Source organism: Ovis aries, chromosome 12, assembly GCF_016772045.2.
Source record: "Ovis aries strain OAR_USU_Benz2616 breed Rambouillet chromosome 12, ARS-UI_Ramb_v3.0, whole genome shotgun sequence".
Taxonomy (NCBI): Eukaryota; Metazoa; Chordata; class Mammalia; order Artiodactyla; family Bovidae; genus Ovis; species Ovis aries.
In genome coordinates this window covers 67,165,106-67,187,231 of record NC_056065.1, presented here as the reverse complement: position 1 = coordinate 67,187,231, position 22,126 = coordinate 67,165,106, and the positions used below count along the sequence as shown (strand labels likewise).

The window sequence follows — 22,126 nt, the reverse complement described above, 5'->3', positions numbered from 1 at the left end:
AAATCTCAAATGAAAACTACTTATGCAGACTTTTAAGAATGTTGTAACATCGGACACAAAATCTACCTAGTGATCTTTACAACAATCAAGAGAGAAAAAGAAGTGGATAAAAATTGAAGCAGCAGAAGGGGGCAGTAAAACGCAGCAGAATGCTCTGGAAGATTTTTTTAATACGCTTTCTTATTTTCAGTTAACAGAGAATTCTCCAACATATTTCAGAGACTAATGCATTTTATATAACAGATACATGTATTTGTCTAAAATGAACACAGAAACACTAAACACAGACACAGGTGAGAAACATAAGTCTCACAAGATTATAATCTTATTTTTTATGTTGTGACATATCATGGCATAATAATCATAGTACTTTTCCACACAGGACAGGATTTAGCCATTTTGAGTTGGTTTGGGACATTAAATATTTCCCCATGACCAGCATCCCCAAATGCACTACCCATTCTATTTTACTGTCCCAGACTTACCAAAGTTAATAAGTCATAACAGTTTTTCCTCAAGTCCATAATCGGACTTCCTTTCTAAACTACACCCATCCTATTTTTTGACAGCATAGGTATATGCAACTCTCTCTACTCTATTGTGCTATATAAGTTACAGATTAAACCAAGTAGTTTAACCGAATAGGTATTTTTTAATTGAATTTCCACTATGAAATGGAGTTCAATTTCTTTAAGTTCCAAGTAATCTAAATGTGATTATTCTCAGCACCCTGTTTTGTTCACACTTTGAATTTAGTCTCCTTGCAAACAATAGAACACACTTTTATATGTAGCAGGTATACAATTAAGATCAGATGAGGACAATGATGATGATGACTTCAAAATGAATTCAGGATTACAATATAAAGCCAACAGAGTCAGAGTATGAATTCTTCCTTGGCATCTAACCAAACTCAAATTGGTAGTCCTAAATATCCACTTAAAATTTGAGTAGACACATGCTACCACTTAAAATGAAACAGAAAACTGGAATTATTAAAAGATTGTTTACATCTATGCTCTTAGCTGAAATTTCATGTAAGACTCAGTACAATAAATGGGAGTGTCACAAATGGAATGATTAAATATGACTAGAGGAGAAAGGCTTCCTGGGTGAGATGGAATTTTAGTCATTTGTCTCACGTAGAATCACATTAAGCAAAATGTTGAAAAAAAAGTTGATTGTCTTTTTTTAAAGGGCTCTACAATGCAGCTACTTTTTTCTTTTCTCTTTTTTGGGGGGCAGGGGAGGGGGGTGGCGGAGAGGGGGTGGCATTTCACCTTCACACACCCCTCCAGACCACAAGACAGAATCAAACGAAAACAAAAGATGATGAAATTGAAAATTGTCAAAATCACCCTTCCTTCACATCCATTCCATCCGAATTCCTCATCAAATTACCTTCCAAAATGAGCCTAGAAAACTGGCCCTAATAAACCCAGACAACTGAGAAGTAAATGTAATGTTGTACTTTACTCCTTTGTCACAACTCATCATCCTAGAGAGGTAGGCAGAAAACACACACACAAAGCAAGCTTTAAAAATCTACTTCCTTCAGTTGATATCTTCTGTGAGGAGCTGGTGACCAAAACAGTGAAAATCACTGCAGCAGAGAAAGAAATGCCTTAAAGCAGATCTTTTGGACGGTGAGCATCCTTAAACATCGCGGTCACCTCCGCTTCCCTTGTTCATGGGAGGAGAGGAAAGGTTATAGCGGTGACCCCTCAGTCTCAGATGGACTATTTACAGGGTAAGTGCTCAGGGTCAGTTTTGAGGGGAGGAATTTACCTTTATTTCCTCTCTCCAAGAAGCAACGTCGGGGAGGTGGCATGAAGAACAGTATTTTTTATGTTGAAAACAACTTAGCTAGAAAAAGAACCTACAGGTACGTATACACTGACTCCAGCTATTACAGTTCATTCGGTCAAGTAAAAAAATAAAAAATAAAAAAATTTAAAGTTTTGTATGTGCGTACATCTACACGAGGTTAAGCGCAGTCACTGAAGTCAGGACACATCTGAAATACATGAGTAAAACATGTCAGCCTTTCTTGGCCCGATTCTCCCCAGTCTCTCCAGACTGTGACTTCCTCGGCCCCCAAAAGCCGAGGGACCAGACGTGGGGGCTGGGGGGCGGGGGCGCGCGAGGGGATTCCCTGAGCTCCGGAACGTCCCAGCCCCCTGATCGATTCCGGGAGAGGAAGCCGGGAGGCCGCCCTCCCCACCCCCGCCCTCACCCAGAAAATCTACCCCGGACCCCCTCTCGGAAGCCTCGGTCCCAACCGCGACAAAAGGAAAGGCGTCTGGCGCGAAGCACGGCGCCAGCGGTGGAGAAACCGGCCGAGGGGCGCTGGAAAGTCGGAACTGGGAGGGGGCGATCCCCTTTGCACCCACCTTAGGGAAGCCAAGCGCGACTCCCCAAGTTTCCGATTTTCTAGTTTGCGCAGCTAAAAAGAAAGAAAGAAAGAAAGAAACCCTACCCCCACCCGGGTCTTACGCAATTGCTTAAGTAGAAAGAGGGGGAAAAGTTTTGGAAGGGGGGAAGGAAAGGCGGAAAGAAACAGTCATGCCGTCACGTGGGCTATTTCACGCATAAAAGGAAGGTCCTCTCCGTTAGCTTCCAGTTGTCAAAGGACTCGCAGCGTCAGAGGACGCCCCGGAACTCCGCACAGCGCCTCCTCCGGCCCCGCAGCTCCGATCCGCGCACCTCGACGCCTCCGCCGGCCCCGCGCCCCGCCCGCAGCCGAGATGCTCGCCCGGGCCCTGCTGCTCTGCGCCGCCGTGGCGCTCTGCGGTGCAGGTGAGTGAGTTCCTGCCGCCCGTGCCCGGGATTCCGCGGCTCCGTCCACCCGGGCTGAGTTTCTGCTCAGACTTCTCCCGGGAACTCCAGGTATTCTAAATACTCCCAGAATTCAGAGGCCGAGTCCGGACCACTCGAGTCCAAATAAACTGGACGGCTAGCCCCGCTTTGCCCTCAGCTCTGTTCTTCATGGGCCAGTTATTGCACCCATCTTTTCTCATCTACTAAATAGGACCGGGGATACTAATTTGCAGGTTGTCATTATAAGACAAGAAGATCTGATCAATATATGTGAGATGATTTTGTATAGCACCTAACTGCTATTGAATGAAAATAATTATATTATATAACTTCCCGAGTTAGTGCTTTCCCGTCCCAGGGAAGACCAGATTGTTTTTTAAGATAAACAGAATAGCTTAAAAGCAAGCTGTTTTTACTTTGCAAATTTCTCTATAGTTTGTTTTTGTCGTTGTTGGTTTTTTTAATGTAAATTAAGTCATGCCACCTTAATACTGTAAATCATTCAATGATCTCCCCTGACACGTGAAATAAAACCCAAATTCCCATAAACCCCACAGGATCTGCCTTCACCTTTTCTGAACTTAGCGTCCACCTCTTCCTCTTCTGTCAGGCATGCCTCAGGGCCTTTGCACTTGTTTTCCTCTCAACTTAGAACGTTCTTCCTCCAGATCTTTCTCCAGCTTTTTGACAGAAGAAAGAAGAAGGGAAAAAAAAAAAAAGTTTGATTAAAATACTTGGTCTATTCCCTCTAGTTTTGAAAGTCCTACTTTGAGCCTCTTCTAAAGGCCAATTTGAGCATCTAAAGTTTCTAAGAAAAATTTAGCAACATGATTTCCCTGGTGGAATATTCTGTTACCTTTATTTAGAAAAGGAAGTTGGTATTTCTACATTATAACCATTCTGTAAGGCAAGTCAAAAAAAAGTTTTTGCATGACTACCTGTATATTTCTTGAAATTTTTATTGTGAAGTTGACTCATAGTAAGTAAAGCAATTAAATGCTTAAGTCAAGATTGACACTGAAAAATTATTTATTCACTGTCTGTACTGTTTTTGTAGCAAATCCTTGCTGTTCCCATCCATGCCAGAATCGAGGTGTATGTATGAGTGTAGGATTCGACCAGTACAAATGTGACTGTACCCGAACAGGATTCTATGGTGAAAACTGTACCACACGTAAGTTTGTTGTTGAGTGCCCTCATTTGGAATGGGGTATATACAGTTATCATTTTACAGAATTGTGTCTTATAATGTGTCCTGTTAATTTCTTTTTCCTCTCATTGCAGCTGAATTTCTGACAAGAATAAAATTACTCCTGAAACCCACTCCCGACACAGTGCACTACATACTTACCCACTTCAAGGGAGTCTGGAACATTGTCAATAAGATCTCCTTCCTGCGAAATATGATTATGAGATATGTGTTGACGTGTAAGTACAAATCACTTTCTAGGGTTCTCAGCTGCCTCAAAGAAAAATGTACTTTATAAATTTTAGATTTTAAAACTTAATTCAAAACATGATTAAATATACCATTTTAGTTTGCCTACTATCTTAATGGCCAAAAATATTGACATCCGAATCCCCTGAAGCTTCTAAAGTTCTGTCTCACAGGCAGAATTCTGCTTAAAATACTGCCTGCCTCTGCTGACCTTCACTGTTCTTGACAGTTTGTGAAGGACGCGTGGTCCCGTTGTTTACTGAATGGCCATGGGGCACAGAACTGCACCCATTAAAATAAATGAACAATTTGGATTGGGGTCGGCAAGAAAGTAACCTTTATTTCTAATGTGGGTGTCAAGCCCAGACATTTTGCTCATGGGCCTCTTGAACAATAAGTGGATGGTTATTTGAAAAAAATCAAAATGGCTAGACCAAAACATATTCTGTAAAGAATATATGCTTTATCAAAGATGCCTTTTAATGCATCATTCTTTCCTCTTTTTTGAGCACCAGTAGCAGGCTTTAAAGTATGACTACTTTAAAATAGAGTATCTTTGTATTAATTAAATTAAATTTATTCTAGTGCCACTTTGTACGTTATACAATAAAAATGAGCATTGATTTGCCCTGTGGATGGGAACAAATAACATTTTTTTCCCTCTAAAATTTCAGCGAGATCACATTTGATTGAGAGTCCGCCAACTTATAATGTGCACTACAGCTATAAAAGCTGGGAAGCCTTTTCTAACCTGTCCTATTATACCAGAGCTCTTCCTCCTGTGCCTGATGACTGCCCAACACCCATGGGTGTGAAAGGTGAGTGAGAGGAGACAGTTATATTAACTGTAACTGGGATTGGATTGATACCTAGAAAATTTGACCCCAAACTATAATTATTTGTTAATAAAACTATTTTTTCCCTTCTTATGGATATCTCTGGATATTTTTTGAAATTGTGAGTCCAAGTAAACTATTCCATGGAAGCAAATAGGTGTTTTGGTATGGAAAAGTGAAAATGTTAGTCACTCAATTGTGTCCAACTCTTTGCAACCCCATGGACTGTGGCTAGCCAGGCTTCTATGTCCATGGAATTCTCCAAGCAAGAGGACTGGAGTGGGTTGCCATTCTTTCCTCCAGGGTATCTTCCTAACCTAGGTATCGAATCTGGGTCTTCTGCATTGCAGGCAGATTCTTTATCATCTGAGCCACCAGGGAAGCCCAGACATTTTGGTATAATGTCATATGTTCTCAAATTCTTTCATTAAAACTGAATTAATACTAGTTAAAGTAGATTATTCAGTAAGAGGTTGTTCCCCTATATCTTAGAACTTCCATTAATATTATGATCTTGTTCAAAGTTGTATTTTTCCTGTAAGTGAAGAAGACCCTGGTAAATTGCAGTTTACTCTCTGCTTCCTTAAATATATAAATGGGTTCTTATTTTGGCTTTCTCATTTTTTATAGGGAGGAAAGAGCTTCCTGATTCGAAAGAAGTTGTGAAAAAAGTACTTCTAAGAAGAAAGTTCATTCCTGATCCCCAGGGCACAAATCTGATGTTTGCATTCTTTGCCCAGCACTTCACCCATCAATTTTTCAAGACAGATATTGAACGAGGACCAGCTTTCACCAAGGGAAAGAACCATGGGGTGAGATGGAGTTAAATGAGAATTTGTAGCAAATCAAGTTCTGTGTGTAAAAACCTTAATGGAGTTTCCATGTTATCTCACTGGTTGAGTAAAAAAATACATAACACATACTTACATACATATATACAGATTATTATTTGTAGTTTGACTCATATTTTTAGTTTAAAATATTGGATCTGTAAAAAAGTTGTCTTCAAAAAAATTTGTTACCTTGATTACGCTGCCTTAAATATTATAAGGTGAGATTTTTGCAGCATTATTATCTCTTGGGTTTCAGTGACATAGCTTCAATTAATAAGTATTTTATATAAAAACATTTTCTGCTGCTTTTTATAAGAAATATCATATAATTAGAATGAAAAATTCTGATACAGGCTCCATATGAGATACTAATTTAGATTTATAAGCTATGGGGTTATTTTTAGTGGATAAACAAGTGAATTTATTTTGTGGCTATGAAAAAAAATATGTTACTGAAAAATTTTAAAGCAAACTACATCATCACATTATTTAGTAATAAATACATCCTAGGCATTTTACATAAGAACAACTTCAGTAGCAAATCAAAAATTTTCCATAATCTTCTAGGTGGACTTAAGTCATGTTTATGGTGAATCTTTAGAGAGACAGCATAAGCTGCGCCTTTTCAAGGATGGAAAAATGAAATATCAGGTTTGTTCCATTTAAATATTAAGAATTCATTACCACTCACCACCCACCTATGTTCTAAATCTCTAATGATGAAAATTTGTTTCTTACCTCTTCTTACTGATACTTTTTTAGATGATTAATGGAGAGATGTATCCTCCCACTGTCAAAGATACTCAGGTTGAAATGATCTACCCGCCTCATATTCCTGAACACTTGAAGTTTGCTGTGGGCCAGGAGGTCTTTGGTCTGGTGCCTGGTCTGATGATGTATGCCACCATTTGGCTGCGGGAACACAACAGAGTGTGTGATGTGCTTAAACAAGAGCATCCAGAATGGGGCGATGAGCAGTTGTTCCAGACAAGCAGGCTAATCCTGATAGGTAAGCAAGAAGAGCAAATCACTTAAAAAGAAAACCCTCTTCCTCAAAGAAAACTAACTTGTTTCCTTTGCTTGGGAGGAATATAATACTTGGAGTGTCATGCATGTACAATCACCTGCTCCATATTCATTCAGTCCTTCAGCTGGATTGGTCAGACACCTACCTCAATGGTGGAAAAGAAAATCTAGATAGGAATGCCAAATGACCAGTTGCATTTCAGTTGCTTGAACATTTGTGAGCAGAAAGAATTCATGTTTTCAATTTTTTATTTTGTGCCTGTAGGAGAAACTATTAAGATTGTGATTGAAGACTACGTACAGCACTTGAGTGGCTATCACTTCAAACTGAAGTTTGACCCAGAGCTGCTTTTCAACCAACAGTTCCAGTACCAAAACCGTATTGCTGCTGAGTTTAACACGCTCTACCACTGGCATCCCCTTCTGCCTGACGTCTTTCAGATTGATGGCCAGGAGTACAACTATCAGCAGTTTATCTATAACAACTCTGTCTTACTGGAACATGGTGTCACTCAGTTTGTTGAATCATTTACCAGGCAAATTGCTGGCAGGGTAAGCATTATTAGTGAAAAATAAAATAAAACAAAGGACTAGCTGGTAACTAGAATGTCTGCTGCAGAAAAGACTTTTCTGAAACTTACTGAAAGATTAATTATTGCTAGTAATCTTTCCTTGAAATAAGAAGGATATGTAATATATATATTTATTATTATATGATCTTGATTATAATATAATTTTACCATTATCATCTAGATCGTAGAAATAATCTATAAATATTCCAGACTTATAGTTTAGGTCTCCACTGGTAGCTTCAGTTTACCTATTTGGCACTCAAGGGATGTTTTTAAAATAGAAATCTTGGGAATTCCCTGGTGGTGCAGTGGTTAGAATTTCTTGCTCTCACTGCTGAGGGGCTGGGTTCAGTCCCTGGTCAGGGAACTAAAATCCCACAGGCCACTTAGCATGGCCAAAAAAAGAAAAAAAAAAAAGTCTTACATATGCCTAAAACTCAATTGACATGTTCTACAATTTAATTCATATTCCACAGGTCGCTGGCGGTAGGAATCTTCCAGCCGCAGTAGAGAAAGTATCAAAGGCTTCACTTGACCAGAGCAGAGAGATGAAATACCAGTCTTTTAATGAGTATCGCAAACGCTTTCTGCTGAAGCCCTATGAATCTTTTGAGGAACTTACAGGTGAGAAGCAGTTTCTAAACTTCTTCAAAGAGCCAAGGGGCAAATGGAAACAACAGAGAAGTTGAAAGCAAATTGAGCGAAGGGGTAACACTCTTCATTTTGTCAAAAGTTTGACGTTGGTTGTGTCTTTGTCCTTGTCACCCTCACAGGAGAGAAGGAAATGGCTGCAGAGTTAGAAGCGCTCTACGGAGACATAGATGCCATGGAGCTGTATCCCGCCCTTCTGGTAGAGAAGCCCCGTCCCGACGCCATCTTTGGGGAGACCATGGTAGAAGCCGGAGCACCATTCTCCCTGAAAGGACTTATGGGTAATCCTATATGTTCTCCTGAGTACTGGAAGCCTAGCACTTTTGGTGGAGAAGTAGGTTTTAAAATCATCAACACTGCCTCAATTCAGTCTCTCATCTGCAGTAACGTGAAAGGCTGTCCCTTTACCTCATTCAGTGTTCAAGATGCACACCTCACCAAAACAGTCACCATTAACGCAAGCTCTTCCCACTCGGGACTAGACGATATCAACCCCACAGTCCTACTAAAGGAGCGTTCAACCGAACTGTAGAAGCCTAGTGGTCATATTTATTTATTTATATGAACTGTTTCTTTTAACTTAATTATTTAATATTTATATGAAACTCCTTGTGTTACTTAACATCTTCTGTTAAGGAGAAAAAGGGGGTCATACTTGTGAAGATTTCCATGTTGATTTTAAAGATGTCGAAGTTTCTTCAAGTTAAAGGGGAAAGCAGTTTTCATTCTTCTGTACAATCCAATGGGAAATGAGTATGACATCTTTTTACTTGAATTTCAACTTATAATAAGAACAAAAGCTAAATTTGAACATGTAAGTGCTGTTGCAAGATGACAAAATGCTGCACATTTCGACACTGTCAATATTTCCAGGGTGTCTCCTATGATGCCTGAGAAACAGCTGTCTACTCACTGGTCCTTCTATGGTCTTCTTTTAGCCTTTTGCAGATCAGTTTACTTCGTCTATTTTGTTTTCCTGGTTTTAAGGTCTGAGTGTGTGTTTTTTGGACTCTGCCTGTACTTTCTTACCTGAACTTATGCAAGTTTTCAGGAAATCCTCAGCTCAGAACTACTACAAAAGGCCTTTTCAAAAAGGTATACATTCGTTCTAAGTGAAAGGCAGAGAACTTTACAAATAAACTATAATCTAATAAAAAGCCCAATAATTAAAGCCACAGGGGGGTTCTTGACACCAAGAAAGTATTCCTATTCTAATTAATGTCTTTCCTCATTTAAAAGCAAATAATTGCTGAATAGTTCCCAGGGAGACAATGCTTCTTTTCCACATCTCATTGTCAGTTGACATTTTCTGGTACTGTATATTAATTTAATTTATTGAGAGCTATTATATCTTCTTAGGATGACTGTTATAAACTGGGTTTAAGGCTGCATGGTGTTCTTTTTTGGCATTATGTCAGAATCAATGTATCTTTTAGGATTACCTCTCCGGATTATTACTATAACATAAGTGTTTGGATTAAGATTTGTGAAAACATGTTAGGAATCCAACTCTGGTATATTGAGCTGTAAAGTTGGAATTCGTCTTTAAGGTTTACCTATTCACCAGCCCACAGAGAACGTTGTCTCATTACCCTGGATGTGCTATAACACTGATAGTGTACACATTTTTGAAGGACTTGTGGATGTTTCATTAATTCATTCACCCCTAACTTTCTGGAGAAACATTCTTTACAAAGCACTGTGGGTCTTAATATTTTTAAATCATGCACTGAAAATCAGTATTTATGTAAATAATTGAAAAAGTGTGCCTGTTAGGCAGAGGGAGAAAAATGAAATTTCATTAAAGAGAAATAACTCAGGGGAATTTTCAAGATTTTATGTTTAAATGATTTATGGTTAAGAAAGAGTCAATAGTAGAAGAGTTTGTATTAAAAAACTGTTACCTTCACTGATTTTTAAAAAAACTGATTTGTTAATATCTGAATGACTGAATCTGGGAATTTGGAATATGTGTGTTTTGGTGCCTCAGACTATGTATGATTAAATTAATTTATGTAAACTGTAAGTGTTGAAACAAATAGCTGTTTATTTTTGTATTATTTAAAAATTGAAAACCTCTTCTAAAATAAATAAATTTTGACTGTTTCTGTATATCTTTGTCATGAGATGATTTCTGTAAAGCATCATTCTTCCATCTCTCCCAAACTGGACTGGCCCTTAGTGAAATGGTTCTGCCCTCCATCATATAGAGGTCTTAAGGTCACTGTTATAATCTCTCATACATGGAAACACTGTATTTGAAAATGGGTGCTTTGTCCTATAGAAGAGAGATAGCAACAAACTTATTTTCATTGCCTAATCTTAGAAGTAGGAAAAAAAGTACACAAAAGGCAAAGAATAAGGCAAAGCTGCTAAGGAGGCACAGAATCTAAAAGAAAGTTGAAAGAAGGAGACTAAGTTCTCTTGGGTGAATCGCTGATACCAGGTTCATTGGCTCTGTCATTAGCTACTCTGGACATCTTGGTAATTTCAATATCCACATGGACTGCATGTTTCACATCCTGCCTGGGGTCTCTTGTCTTCTATTCTAGTGTTCCCTTCTTCCATATTTCCTATGATCATACAGACTTTGATCTCATCATTAATACTGTACCATTTCCAAAATCTTCATTTCAATCATCTTTTACTACCAACACTTGCAGCTCACGTATTTTAGTACTCATGCTCTAACATCTAGCTTCAAATTCACTGAACCTATTGATTCACCAAACCTTATCACCTCCTATCTCCTCATTTCCTTCCTTATGCATCTAACTCAGATTCCATCTTGAGACATCATTGTCCATCTTGAGACTCATTCCCTCATTTCTTGGTCTACTCTCTACTGTACGTAACTGACACAACTTAATTTCAGCCATAAACGAATTATTTGACTTCTCAGTAGCATTCAACACAAATGTCTATAGCGGCTTTACCATAAGATTTTTTTTATTGGCTTCATGGTTTATACTCTCCTCATCTTTCCCCCCTTCCATAAAGAGTTGCTACTGGGTTGTTTATTTTTAAAGCTCTTCATACATTGTATGTGGTGTGTGTGTGTGCTCAGTCACTCAGTTGTGTCTGATTCTTTGCAACCCCATGAACTGTAGCCCTCCAGGCTCCTCTGTCCATGGGATTTCCCAGGCAACAGTGGGTTGCCATTTCCTCCTCCAAGGGATCTTCCTGACCAGGGGTTGAACCTGCATCTCCTGCATTGGCTGGTGGATTCATTACCTCTGATCCACCTGGAAAACCCTCATCATCACTATAAATTAAAGTGTCCTGATTCCTCTTTCTCTTCTTTATCTGTACTCTTCCAGGTTAATCCCATCCAAGTTTATAAACTGAACCACTAATTAATCACTCTCAGATTTGTTTCTAGAACCAATCTCTGTCAATTAACAACTCAAATTCATATTTTAGTAGCTTATTTTATATCTCTGCCCTTTCAGCAACACATACTCCAAATAATAATCATTCAATATTAAAGACACCACTATTACCTAGTTTTCAAGCAAAAGCATCTCTTTCCTTCACACTCATAGCCAGTCCAGCAGCAAATCTGTTGTCTATATTCCCACATACAAATCTTAAATCTGTCACTTTCCATCCAACTCCATTGCAATCAACCTAATCGATGTAATAATCTCTTAATTAGTGTTCTCTATTCTTGCCTCATTCTAAATCACTGTCATAGCAATGAGAGTGATTATTTTCAGACATAAATCATAGCATGCCCCTTCGCTTGTTTGAAATCTCAGTTCAGTTCAGTTCAGTCACTCAGTCGTTCCGACTCTGTGACCCCATGGACTGCAGCATGCCAGGCTTCCCTGTGCATCACCAACACCCAGAGTTTACTCAAACTCATGTCTATCAAGTCGGCGATGCCATCCAACCATCTCATCCTCTGTCGTCCCCTTCTCTTTCCACCTTCAATCTTTCCCAGCATCAGGGTCTTTGCCAAGGAGTCAGTTCTTCACATCAGGTGACCAAAGTATTGGAGTTTCACCTTCAGCATTAGTCCTTCCAATGAATATTCAGGACTGATTTCCTTTAGGATTGATTGGTTGGATCTCCTTGCTGCCCAAGCTACTCTCAAGAGTCTTCTCTAACTCCACAGTTCAAAACATCAGTTCTTCAGCACTCAGCTTGCTTTATAGTCCAACTCTCACATCCACACATGACCACTGGAAAACCCATAGCTTTGATCAGATGGACCTTTGTTGGCAAAGTAATGTCTCTGCTTTATAATATTCTGTCTAGGTTGGTCATAGCTTTTCTTCCAAGGAAATCTGATGATTTCCTATTCCACAATGGATAAATCTAAACTTATCCTATGTACTTAGTGATCTACCCCTGCCTATATCAGTCATGTCTGCTACGATTTTCCACCCTCATTCCACTTTTCCACTTTGGAAAATAGTTTGGGAGTCCCTTCTAAAACAAAAAATCATCTACAATATGTATCATCTTTATATTTAAGCTGTTAACAAATTACCACAAACTTACTAGCTGAAAACAACACAAATTCATTGCCTACGGTTTTGGAGGCCAGAAGTAAGAATAGGTCTTGTGAGTTAAAATCAAACAGTGAGCAGCACTGTGTTTCTTCTGGAAGCTCTAGGGAAGAATCTATTCCTTACCTTTTCCCAGCTTCTAGAAGCCACTTGCAATTCCTTGGCTCATGTCTCTCTATCTTCAAAGCCAGCAGGGTAGCATCTTCAAATATCTGTGACTCTGACCTTTTTGCCTTGCTCATTAAGGCCCTTTTGATTGCTTTGAGCCCATGAAGATAATCAAGGAAATTCTTCCCTCCTCAAAATCCTTAATATATTTGCATATACAAAGTCCCTTTTGTCACATAATGCAACATATTCACAGATTCTAAGGATTGGGCCTGGACATCTTTGGAGGGCCAATATTTTTCCTACCATATCATATAATCTAGCCAATGATCTCTTGGGTATTTACACTAGAAAAATAAAACCTATATTCGTGCAAAAATCTGTTCAACACAAAAATAGCTAAAAGCTGGAAATTATCCAAGTGTCCTTTAATAGGTTAATGGTTAAATAAAATGTGGCAAACTGGTATATCTCTACCATGGAGTACTACACAAAACAAACAAATGAAACTATTGATACACATAATAATTTTGGTGGAACACAGGGGAATTACACTGAGTGTAAAAAAACCAATCTTTAACAGTTACCTATGGTAAGAGTCTATTATATAACATTTTTTGACTAACAAAAGTTTAAGGATGGAGAATTGATTAGTTGTTACCAGATTAGGAATGGTGGGATGCGTAGCTATAACTATAAAGGGGTAGCATGAAAGCTTTGTTCTGGGATAAATGAAACTCTCATAAATTACTGATGATAGTGTCAAAGATTATAGCCATTTTGGAAGCCACTCTGGCAGTTTAAACATACCCTATGTCCAGCTATTCTACTTCCAGCTACTTACCTAAGAAAAATGAATATATGTGTACATAGAAGACTTAAGACTGTCTGTGGCCACTCTTCCAAAAAATTGCAGAGGGTGGAAAGATCCCAAACTCATTTTACAAGGCCACCATCATCCTGATACCAAAATAAGACAAAGATACTACACAAACAAAAAAACTACAGACCAATATCACTCTTGAACACAGATGCAAAAATCCTCAGCAAAATTCTAGCAAGCAGAATCCAACAACACATTAAAAGAATCATACACTAGGATCAAGTGGAGTTTATCCCAGGGATGCAAGAATTTTTCAATATATGCAAATCAATAAATGTGATACACCAAATTAACTAACTGAAAGATAAAAACCATATGATCATCTCCATACATGCAGAGAAAGCTTTTGACAAAATTCAACACCCATTTATGATAAAAAAAAAAAACTCTCGAGAAAATGGACATATAAGTAACCTACCTCAACATATTAAAGCCCATATATGACAAACCCACAGCAAACATTCTTCTCAATGGTGAAAAACTGAAAGTAGTTACTCTAAGGTTAGGAACAAGACAAGGGTGCCCACTCTCACCACTATTATTCAATATAGTTTTGGAAGTCCTAGCCATGACAGTCAGAGAAGAAAAAGAAATAAAAAGAATCCAGATTGGAAAAGAAGTAAAACTCTCACTGTTTGTAGATGACATGATACTCTTCATAAAAAACCCTTAAGATGCCACCAGAAAATTACTTGAACTAATCAATGAATTAGTAAAGTTGCAGGATGCAAAATTAATATGCAGAAATCCCTTGCATTCCCATACACAACCAATGAAAATTCAGAAAGAGAAATTAAGGAAACAATTCCATTCAACATTGTAACAAAAAGAATAAAGTACGTAGTAATAAATCTACCTAAAGAGACAAAAGACCTATATGCAGAAAACTATGCGTGCGTGCATGCATGCTAAGTCACTCCAGTCGTGTGAGACTCTATGTGACCCCATGGACTGTAGCCCGCCAGGCTCCTCTATCCGTGGGATTCTCCAGGCAAGAATACTGGAATGGGTTCCCATTTCCTTCTCCAGGGGATCTTCCCAACCCAGGCATCGAACCCTGGTCTCCTGCATTGCAGACATATTCTTTACTGACTGAGCTATGAGGGAAGCCCTAAAGACAGTACAGTCTGGCACAAAAACAGAACTATAGACCAATGGAACAAGACAGAAAGCCCGAGATAAACCCACACACCTATGAGCACATTATCTTGGAGAAAGCAGGCAAGAATATACAACCTTTTCAATAACTGGTGGTGGGAAAACTGGACAGTTACCTATAGAAGAATGAAATTAGAATACTTCCTAACACCATATACAAAAATAAACTCAAAATGGATTAAAAACAAATGTAAGGCCAGAAACTTAAAAAACTGGAAGAAAAGAGGCAGAACACTCTTTGACATATATTGCAGCAAGATTCTCTTTGACTCACTTCCTAGAATAATGAAAATAAAAATAAACAAATGGGACCTAATTAAAAGTAAAGCTTTTTTATAGCAAAGGAAACTATAGACAAGCTGAAAAGATAACCCTTAGAAGGGGAGAAAATAATTGCGAATGAAGCAATGATAAAGGGTTAATCTCCAACATATATAAGCAGCCCATACAGCTTAATATCAGAAAAACAAACAACCCAATCAAAAAATGGGCAAAAGACCTGAACAGACATTTCTACAAAGAAGACATATAGATGGCCAATATACACATGAAAAGATGCTCAACATCTCTCATTATTAGAGAAATGCAAATCAAAGCTATGATGAGGTATCACCTCATACCAGTCAGAATGTCCATCATCATAAAATCTACAAGCAATAAATTCTGGAGAGGATGTGGAGAAAAGGGAACCCTCTTGCACTGTTGGTGGAAATGTAAGTTGATACAGCCACTATGGAAAAGTGTATGGAGATTCTTTAAAAAAAAAAAAAAGGAATAAATCTACCAGATGACCTAACAATCCCACTACACCCTGAGAAAACCACAATTCAAAAATACACCTGTACCCTAATATTTGTTGCAGCACCATTTACAATAGCCAGTACATGGAAGCAGCCTAAATGTCCATCAACAGATGAATGTATAAAGAAGCTGTGGTACATATATACGAATGGACATTACTCAGCCATGAAAAAGAACAACTGCTAATAAGTTGAACGGAGGTGGATGAACCTGAAGCCTGTTATACAGAGTGACAGATGTCAAAAGAGATAAACAAATATCGTATATTAATCCATATATACATGGAACCTTGAAAAATGGTACTGATTAATCTATAGGGAAAGGATGGAGATGCAGACATAGAGGAGGGACTTGTGGACACAGCGGGCAAAGGAGAGGGTGGGATGAGTTGAGAAAGTAGGGTTAACATATGTGCATTGCCATGAGTGAAATAGATAGCTAGTGGGAAGCTGCTATATAACACAGGGAACACAGCCTGGTGCTCTGTGACAACCGAGAGGAGTGAGATGGGGAGGGGGATGGCAGGAAGGCTCAAGAGGGAGGAGATAGATATATATACACACACACTCATATATATATGCACAGGCGTCTGCGACGACGCATAGAGTGCGGCCGAGAGGAGCTACCCCACGTCCGAGGTCAGGGGCGGCAGCTGAAAGGAGTTATCCTGTGTCTGAGGTCAGGGTCGGCAGCCTAGAGGAGCTACCCCCGCCCGAGGCCGGGGGCGGTGGCAGGGAGGAACAACCCCACGTCCAAAGAGCGGTGGCTGCACGGGCGCCAGAGGGCCTAGAGGAGCTATTCCACGTTCAAGGTCAGGAGGGGCGGTGGTGAGGCGATATCCCTCGTCCAAGGTAAGGAGCAGTGGCTGCGCTTTGCTGGAGCAGCCGTGAAGAGATACCCCATGTCCAAGATAAGAGAAACCCAAGTAAGACAGTAGGTATTGCAAGAGGGCATCAGAGGGCAGACACACTGAAACGATAATCACAGAAAACTAGTCAATCTAATCACACTAGGACCACAGCCTTGTCTAACTCAATGAAACCAAGCCATGCCCTGTGGGGCCACCCAAGTCGGGAGGGCATGGTGGAGAGGTCTGACACAGTGTGGTCCACTGCAGAAAGGAATGGCAAACAACTTCAGTATTCTTGCTTTGAGAACCCCATGAACAGTATGAAAAGGCAAAATGATAGGATACTGAAAGAGGAACTCGCCAGGTCAGTAGGTGCCCAATATGCTACTGGAGATCAGTGGAGAAATAACTCCAGAAAGAATGAAGGGATGGAGCCAAAGCAAAAACAATATCCAGTTGTGGATGTGACTGGTGATGGAAGTAAAATCTGATGCTGTAAAGAGTAATATTGCATAGGAACCTGGAATGTCAGGTCCATGAATGAAGGCAAATTGGAAGTGGTCAAACAAGAGATAGCAACAGTGAATGTCGACATTCTAGGAATCAGCGAACTAAAATGGACTAGAATGGGTGAATTTAACTCAGATGACCATTATATCTACTACTGCGGGCAGGAATCCCTCAGAAGAAATGGAGTAGCCATCATGGTCAACAAAAGAGTCCGAAATGCAGTACTTGGATGCAATCTCAAAAACGATAGAATGATCTCTGTTCATTTCCAAGGCAAACCATTCAATATCATGGTAATCCAAGCCTATGCCCCAACCCGGAATACTGAAGAAGCTGAAGTTTAATGGTTCTATGAAGACCTAAAAGACCTTTTAGAACTAACACCCAAAAAAGATGTCCTTTTCATTATTATAGGGAACCGGAATGCAAAAGTAGGAAGTCAAGAAACACCTGGAGTAACAGGCAAATTTGGCCTTGGAGTATGGAATGAAGCAGAGCAAAGGCTAACAGAGTTTTGCTAAGAGAATGACTGGTCATAGCAAACACCCTCTTCCAACAACACAAGAGAAGACTCTACACATGGACATCACCAGATGGTCAACACTGAAATCAGACTGATTATGTTCTTTGCAGCCAAAAATGGAGAAGTTCAATACAGTCAACAAAAACAAGACCGGGAGCTGACTGTGGCTCAGATCATGAACTCCTTATTGCCAAATTCAGACTTAAATTGAAGAAAGTAGGGAAAACCACTAGACCATTTAGGTATGACCTAAATCAAAACCCTTATGCTTATACAGTGGAAGTGAGAAATAGATTTAAGGGACTAGATCTGATAGATAGAGTGCCTGATGAACTATGGAATGAGGTTCGTGACATTATACAGGAGACAGGGATCAAGACCATCCCCATGGAAAAGAAATGCAAAAAAAGCAAAATGGCTCTCTGGGGAGGCCTTAAAAATAGCTGTGAAAAGAAGAGAAGTGAAAAGCAAAGGAGAAAAGGAAAGATATAAGCATCTGAATGCAGAGTTCCAAAGAATAGCAAGAAGAGATTAAAAAGCCTTTCTCAGTGATCAATGCAAAGAAATAGAGGAAAACAATAGAATGGGAAAGACTAGAGATCTCTTCAAGAAAATTAGAGACACCAAGGGAACATTTCATGCAAAGATGGGCTCAATAAAGGACAGAAATGGTATGGACCTAACAGAAGCAGAAGATATTAAGAAGAGGTGGCAAGAATACACAGAAGAACTATACAAAAAAGAGCTTCACGACCAAGATAATCATGATGGTGTGATCATTCACCTAGAGCCAGACATCCTGGAATGTGAAGTCAAGGAGGCCTTAGAAACCATCACTATGAACAAAGCTAGTGGAGGTGATGGAATTCCAGTTGAGCTATTTCAAATCATGAAGGATGATGCTGTGAAAGTGCTGCACTCAATATGCCAGCAAATTTGGAAAACTCAGCAGTGGCCACAGGACTGGAAAAGGTCAGTTTTCATTCCAACTCCAAAGAAAGGTGCCGGGAGCCAGCGTGAGGAATCCCACCCGTGACAAGGTCATGCGGCAGAGATCTGATGTGCAAGGTTGAGTCAGGTCTCAGGTTTTCCCCCCGGTATTTCCTGAGCATGTACCCCCCAAAATAAGAATATGCCTGCCTTATTGTATTGTACTTTTCCACTCTCTTGACACACTCTGGAGAAAGTCATCTCAAGGCTTTAGTCTTCTGCATTTGAAAGGGTGTTTCAATCCAAAAACCCCTCTGATGGCTTTCTAGCCTGCCTGCAGGACTCCTACAGCTCTGCATGTGATTGTTTGAGGCCTCCGGACTGGACCAAGGGAGGCACAGGAAGCTTAAAACATCCTAGGAATGCAGGGGCTTCCGAGGAGTCAAAATTATTAGAATAGGACTGATTAAAGGTTTCATTTGTTGAGCCAATACTTGCTGCCAAATTTTCATATCTTTTATTTGTAGAGAGAGTTGGTATATAGAAAAACAGGTAGTAGACCTGGTATTAGCAACATTAGATCTTTGAGTTAAGTACTTTCTTTATTATAACCCACTGCACCTTTGTTCTACAGGAATGTAACTTTATTTAGTACTTTGAGGGTGATGCAGAGTAAAGAAAAAACACTTCTAGGGAAAAGGAGTTTTCTGGTTGATAGACAATTATCCAGGAAGAGAGCCATAAAAATGTTAACAAGCCTCTTGGCCAGAAGATAATGTAAACCACCTGAGACCTTTTGTATACGGGAGGGTATGCAAAAAGAAAGCCTTGTCTCAGTGAGGGTCAGGACTGCTGCCCCTGCATAACTCTGCATATTCCGTTATGCACAACTTGGGGTATATAAGCTGATTTTGAAAAATAGTTTTGGAGTCTTGCACCAATGTTGGGCTTCCCCATGTCGTTCTTTTCTCCCTTTTTCAGCCGAATTCCCATCTGGGGTGTGGAGGCTCACCATGTTTACGTTCTTGTCCCGGCTTCTAAGATCCATAAAAGAGAGAGCCCAAGGCGGGGCACTCTCCGATATTCAAATGGACGCCAGTGGCCTAATGTAGATGGTGCAAGTTCCTTGTCTGGAACTTTATTGGCTTTCCACGTAAACCAAGTTATTCAGCCTCTTTTCTCCACTTAATTTTCCTACTATACTATTTCTTCCTAATCTAATCTTATATTAATAAAAAAGTTTTTTTCCTCACCTATCCATCTCCCCTTCGAATCACCCTGGATCCACCGAGGCTGGACCCTGGCAGTAAGGCAATGCCAAAGAATGCTCAAACTACCGCACAATTGCACTCATCTCACATGCTAGTAAAGTAATGCTCAAAATTCTCCAAGCCAGGCTTCAGGAATATGTGAACCGTGAACTTCCAGATGTTCAAGCTGGCTTTAGAAAAAGCAGAGGAACCAGAGATCAGATTGCCAACATCCACTGGATCATCGAAAAAGCAAGAGAGTTCCAGAAAAATATCTATTTCTGCTTTATTGACTATTCCAAAGCCTTTGACTGTGTGGATCACAATAAACTGTGGAAAATTCTGAGAGAGATGGGAATACCAGACCACCTGACCTGCCTCTTGAGAAACCTATATGCAGGTCAGGAAGCCACAGTTAGAACTGGACATGGAACAACAGACTGGTTCCAAAGAGGGCAAGGAGTACGTCAAGGCTGCATATTGTCACTCTGCTTATTTAACTTATATGCAGAGTACATCATGAGAAACGCTGGACTGGAAGAAGCACAAGCTAGAATCAAGATTGCCGGGAGAAATATCAATAACCTCAGATATGCAGATGACACCACCCTTAGGGCAGAAAGTGAAGAGGAACTAAAAAGCCTCTTGATGAAAGTGAAAGAGGAGAGTGAAAAAGTTGGCTTAAAGCTCAACATTCAGAAAACGAAGATCATGGCATCTGGTCCCATCACTTCATGGCAAATAGATGGGGAAACAGTGGAAACAGTGTCAGACTTTATTTTGGGGGGCTCCCAAATCACTGTAGATGGTGACTTCAGCTATGAAATTAAAGGACGCTTACTCCTTGGAAGAAAAGTTATGACCAATCTAGATAGCATATTCAAAAGCAGAGACATTACTTTGCCAACAAAGGTCCGACTAGTCAAGGCTATGGTTTTTCCTGTGGTCATGTATGGATGTGAGAGTTGGACTGTGAAGAAAGCTGAGAGCCGAAGAATTGATACTGTGGTGTTGGAGAAGACTCTTGAGAGTCCCTTGGACTGCAAGGAGATCCAACCAGTCCATTCTGAAGGAGATCAGCCCTGGGATTTCGTTGGAGGGAATGATGCTGAAGCTGAAACTCCAGTACTTTGGCCACCTCATGCGAAGAGTTGACTCATTGGAAAAGACTCTGATGCTGGGAGGGATTGGGGGCAGGAGGAGAAGGGGACGACAGAGGATGAGATGGCTGGATGGCATCACGGACTCGATGGACGTGAGTCTGAGTGAACTCCGGGAGTTGGTGATGGACAGGGAGGCCTGGCGTGCTGCAATTCATGGGGTTGCAAAGATTTGGACATGACTGAGTGACTGAACTGAACTGATATACACACATATAGTTATGACTGATCTGTGGTTTTGTACAGCAGAAACCAATACAACATTGTAAAGCAATTGTCATCCAGTTAAACAAATTTTAAATAAAGAAATAGAAGAGATAACATAAAGAAGTACCTAAGATAATTTACAGCATGATGGCCATAGTTGCCATGCTGTATGATATATATGAAATTTGTTAAGAAATGAATCCTAAGAATTCTCTTCAGGAAGCACCAGAATCTGCTCTTCTGCATGGCAGTGGCAAAGAGTAAGTTTCAGATGGATGCTTGGCCATGGTTTTGATTTTGATAGAGAAATTAAAATGAAGAAGAGAGCAAGCCTTTGACTGATTTCTGACCCTGCCTGGACTAAATACTTGCCTGCAAACACACCAATTGTTACCAGAAAGTCAAGAGGCACTTTAGATAAGAGAACAAGCGGGTATTGGATTTTCTTGAGCCCTTAGAGGCCTGGCCAGCCCCCTGGGGTCCTGAAAATCTGGTGACTTTCATCCAGAAAATCCAGATGAAACAAATAGCTTTGTAAATGTTAAAGAAAAATCAGAGCTGCATTTTTGCATGCAAACTGATGATATCAGTTTAGAATTATAATCAGGAGTCCCAAAACTGAAATTTGAAGTCTCATCCATGGGGTGAATGCACAGCCTGGGACCTCTTCCCAACTGGGACTCCAGATTGCTGTTAACTAGGGACTTCTCACTGCTGTTTAAGTCTGGATGTTATTCAGTCAAATTTGATGATGTATGTGCCAGTACTTTCTTTTTTCTATTTCTCTTCTTTTAATGACTGTATATTGAAATTAAGTCAGTCAATCCTTTATTAAATATTGAAATTGTTCAAAACAAAACAAAAAACTTTGTCGACTTACCAGTGTTCAAACTGCCTTTTATTTTTCTTTTAGAGATATGAAGAAATAGCTAACAAGGAATGTCAATGAAATGCAAATCTCATATATTTGAATGCAGTTACTATCATATCTTTCAGTTTTCTTCTTACCAGGAGAAAACTGATACCTTTCTCTCCCTCTCTGCTTTTTTTTAG

General features: G+C 39.7%; 1 protein-coding gene and 1 long non-coding RNA gene across 2 annotated transcripts; one reads left to right on the top strand and one right to left on the bottom strand.

Annotated features, from left to right (window-relative positions):
* Window positions 1–150: 150 nt before the first annotated feature.
* LOC121816051 (uncharacterized) lies at window positions 151–2,825 on the bottom strand. The gene is made up of 2 exons (XR_006055509.1): window positions 2,394–2,825; window positions 151–2,017 (listed from the first exon to the last, which is right to left on the bottom strand). It is a non-coding gene; the product is annotated as an uncharacterized LOC121816051 (long non-coding RNA).
* Window positions 2,664–10,288, top strand: PTGS2 (prostaglandin-endoperoxide synthase 2). Its single transcript, NM_001009432.1, is given in 10 exon segments — window positions 2,664–2,799; window positions 3,878–3,994; window positions 4,105–4,248; window positions 4,933–5,076; window positions 5,725–5,906; window positions 6,495–6,578; window positions 6,690–6,936; window positions 7,219–7,505; window positions 8,002–8,149; window positions 8,299–10,288. Coding segments are annotated over 10 exon segments (1,815 nt in total). The 5' UTR covers window positions 2,664–2,747; the 3' UTR covers window positions 8,709–10,288.
* The last annotated feature ends 11,838 nt before the right edge of the window (window positions 10,289–22,126 follow it).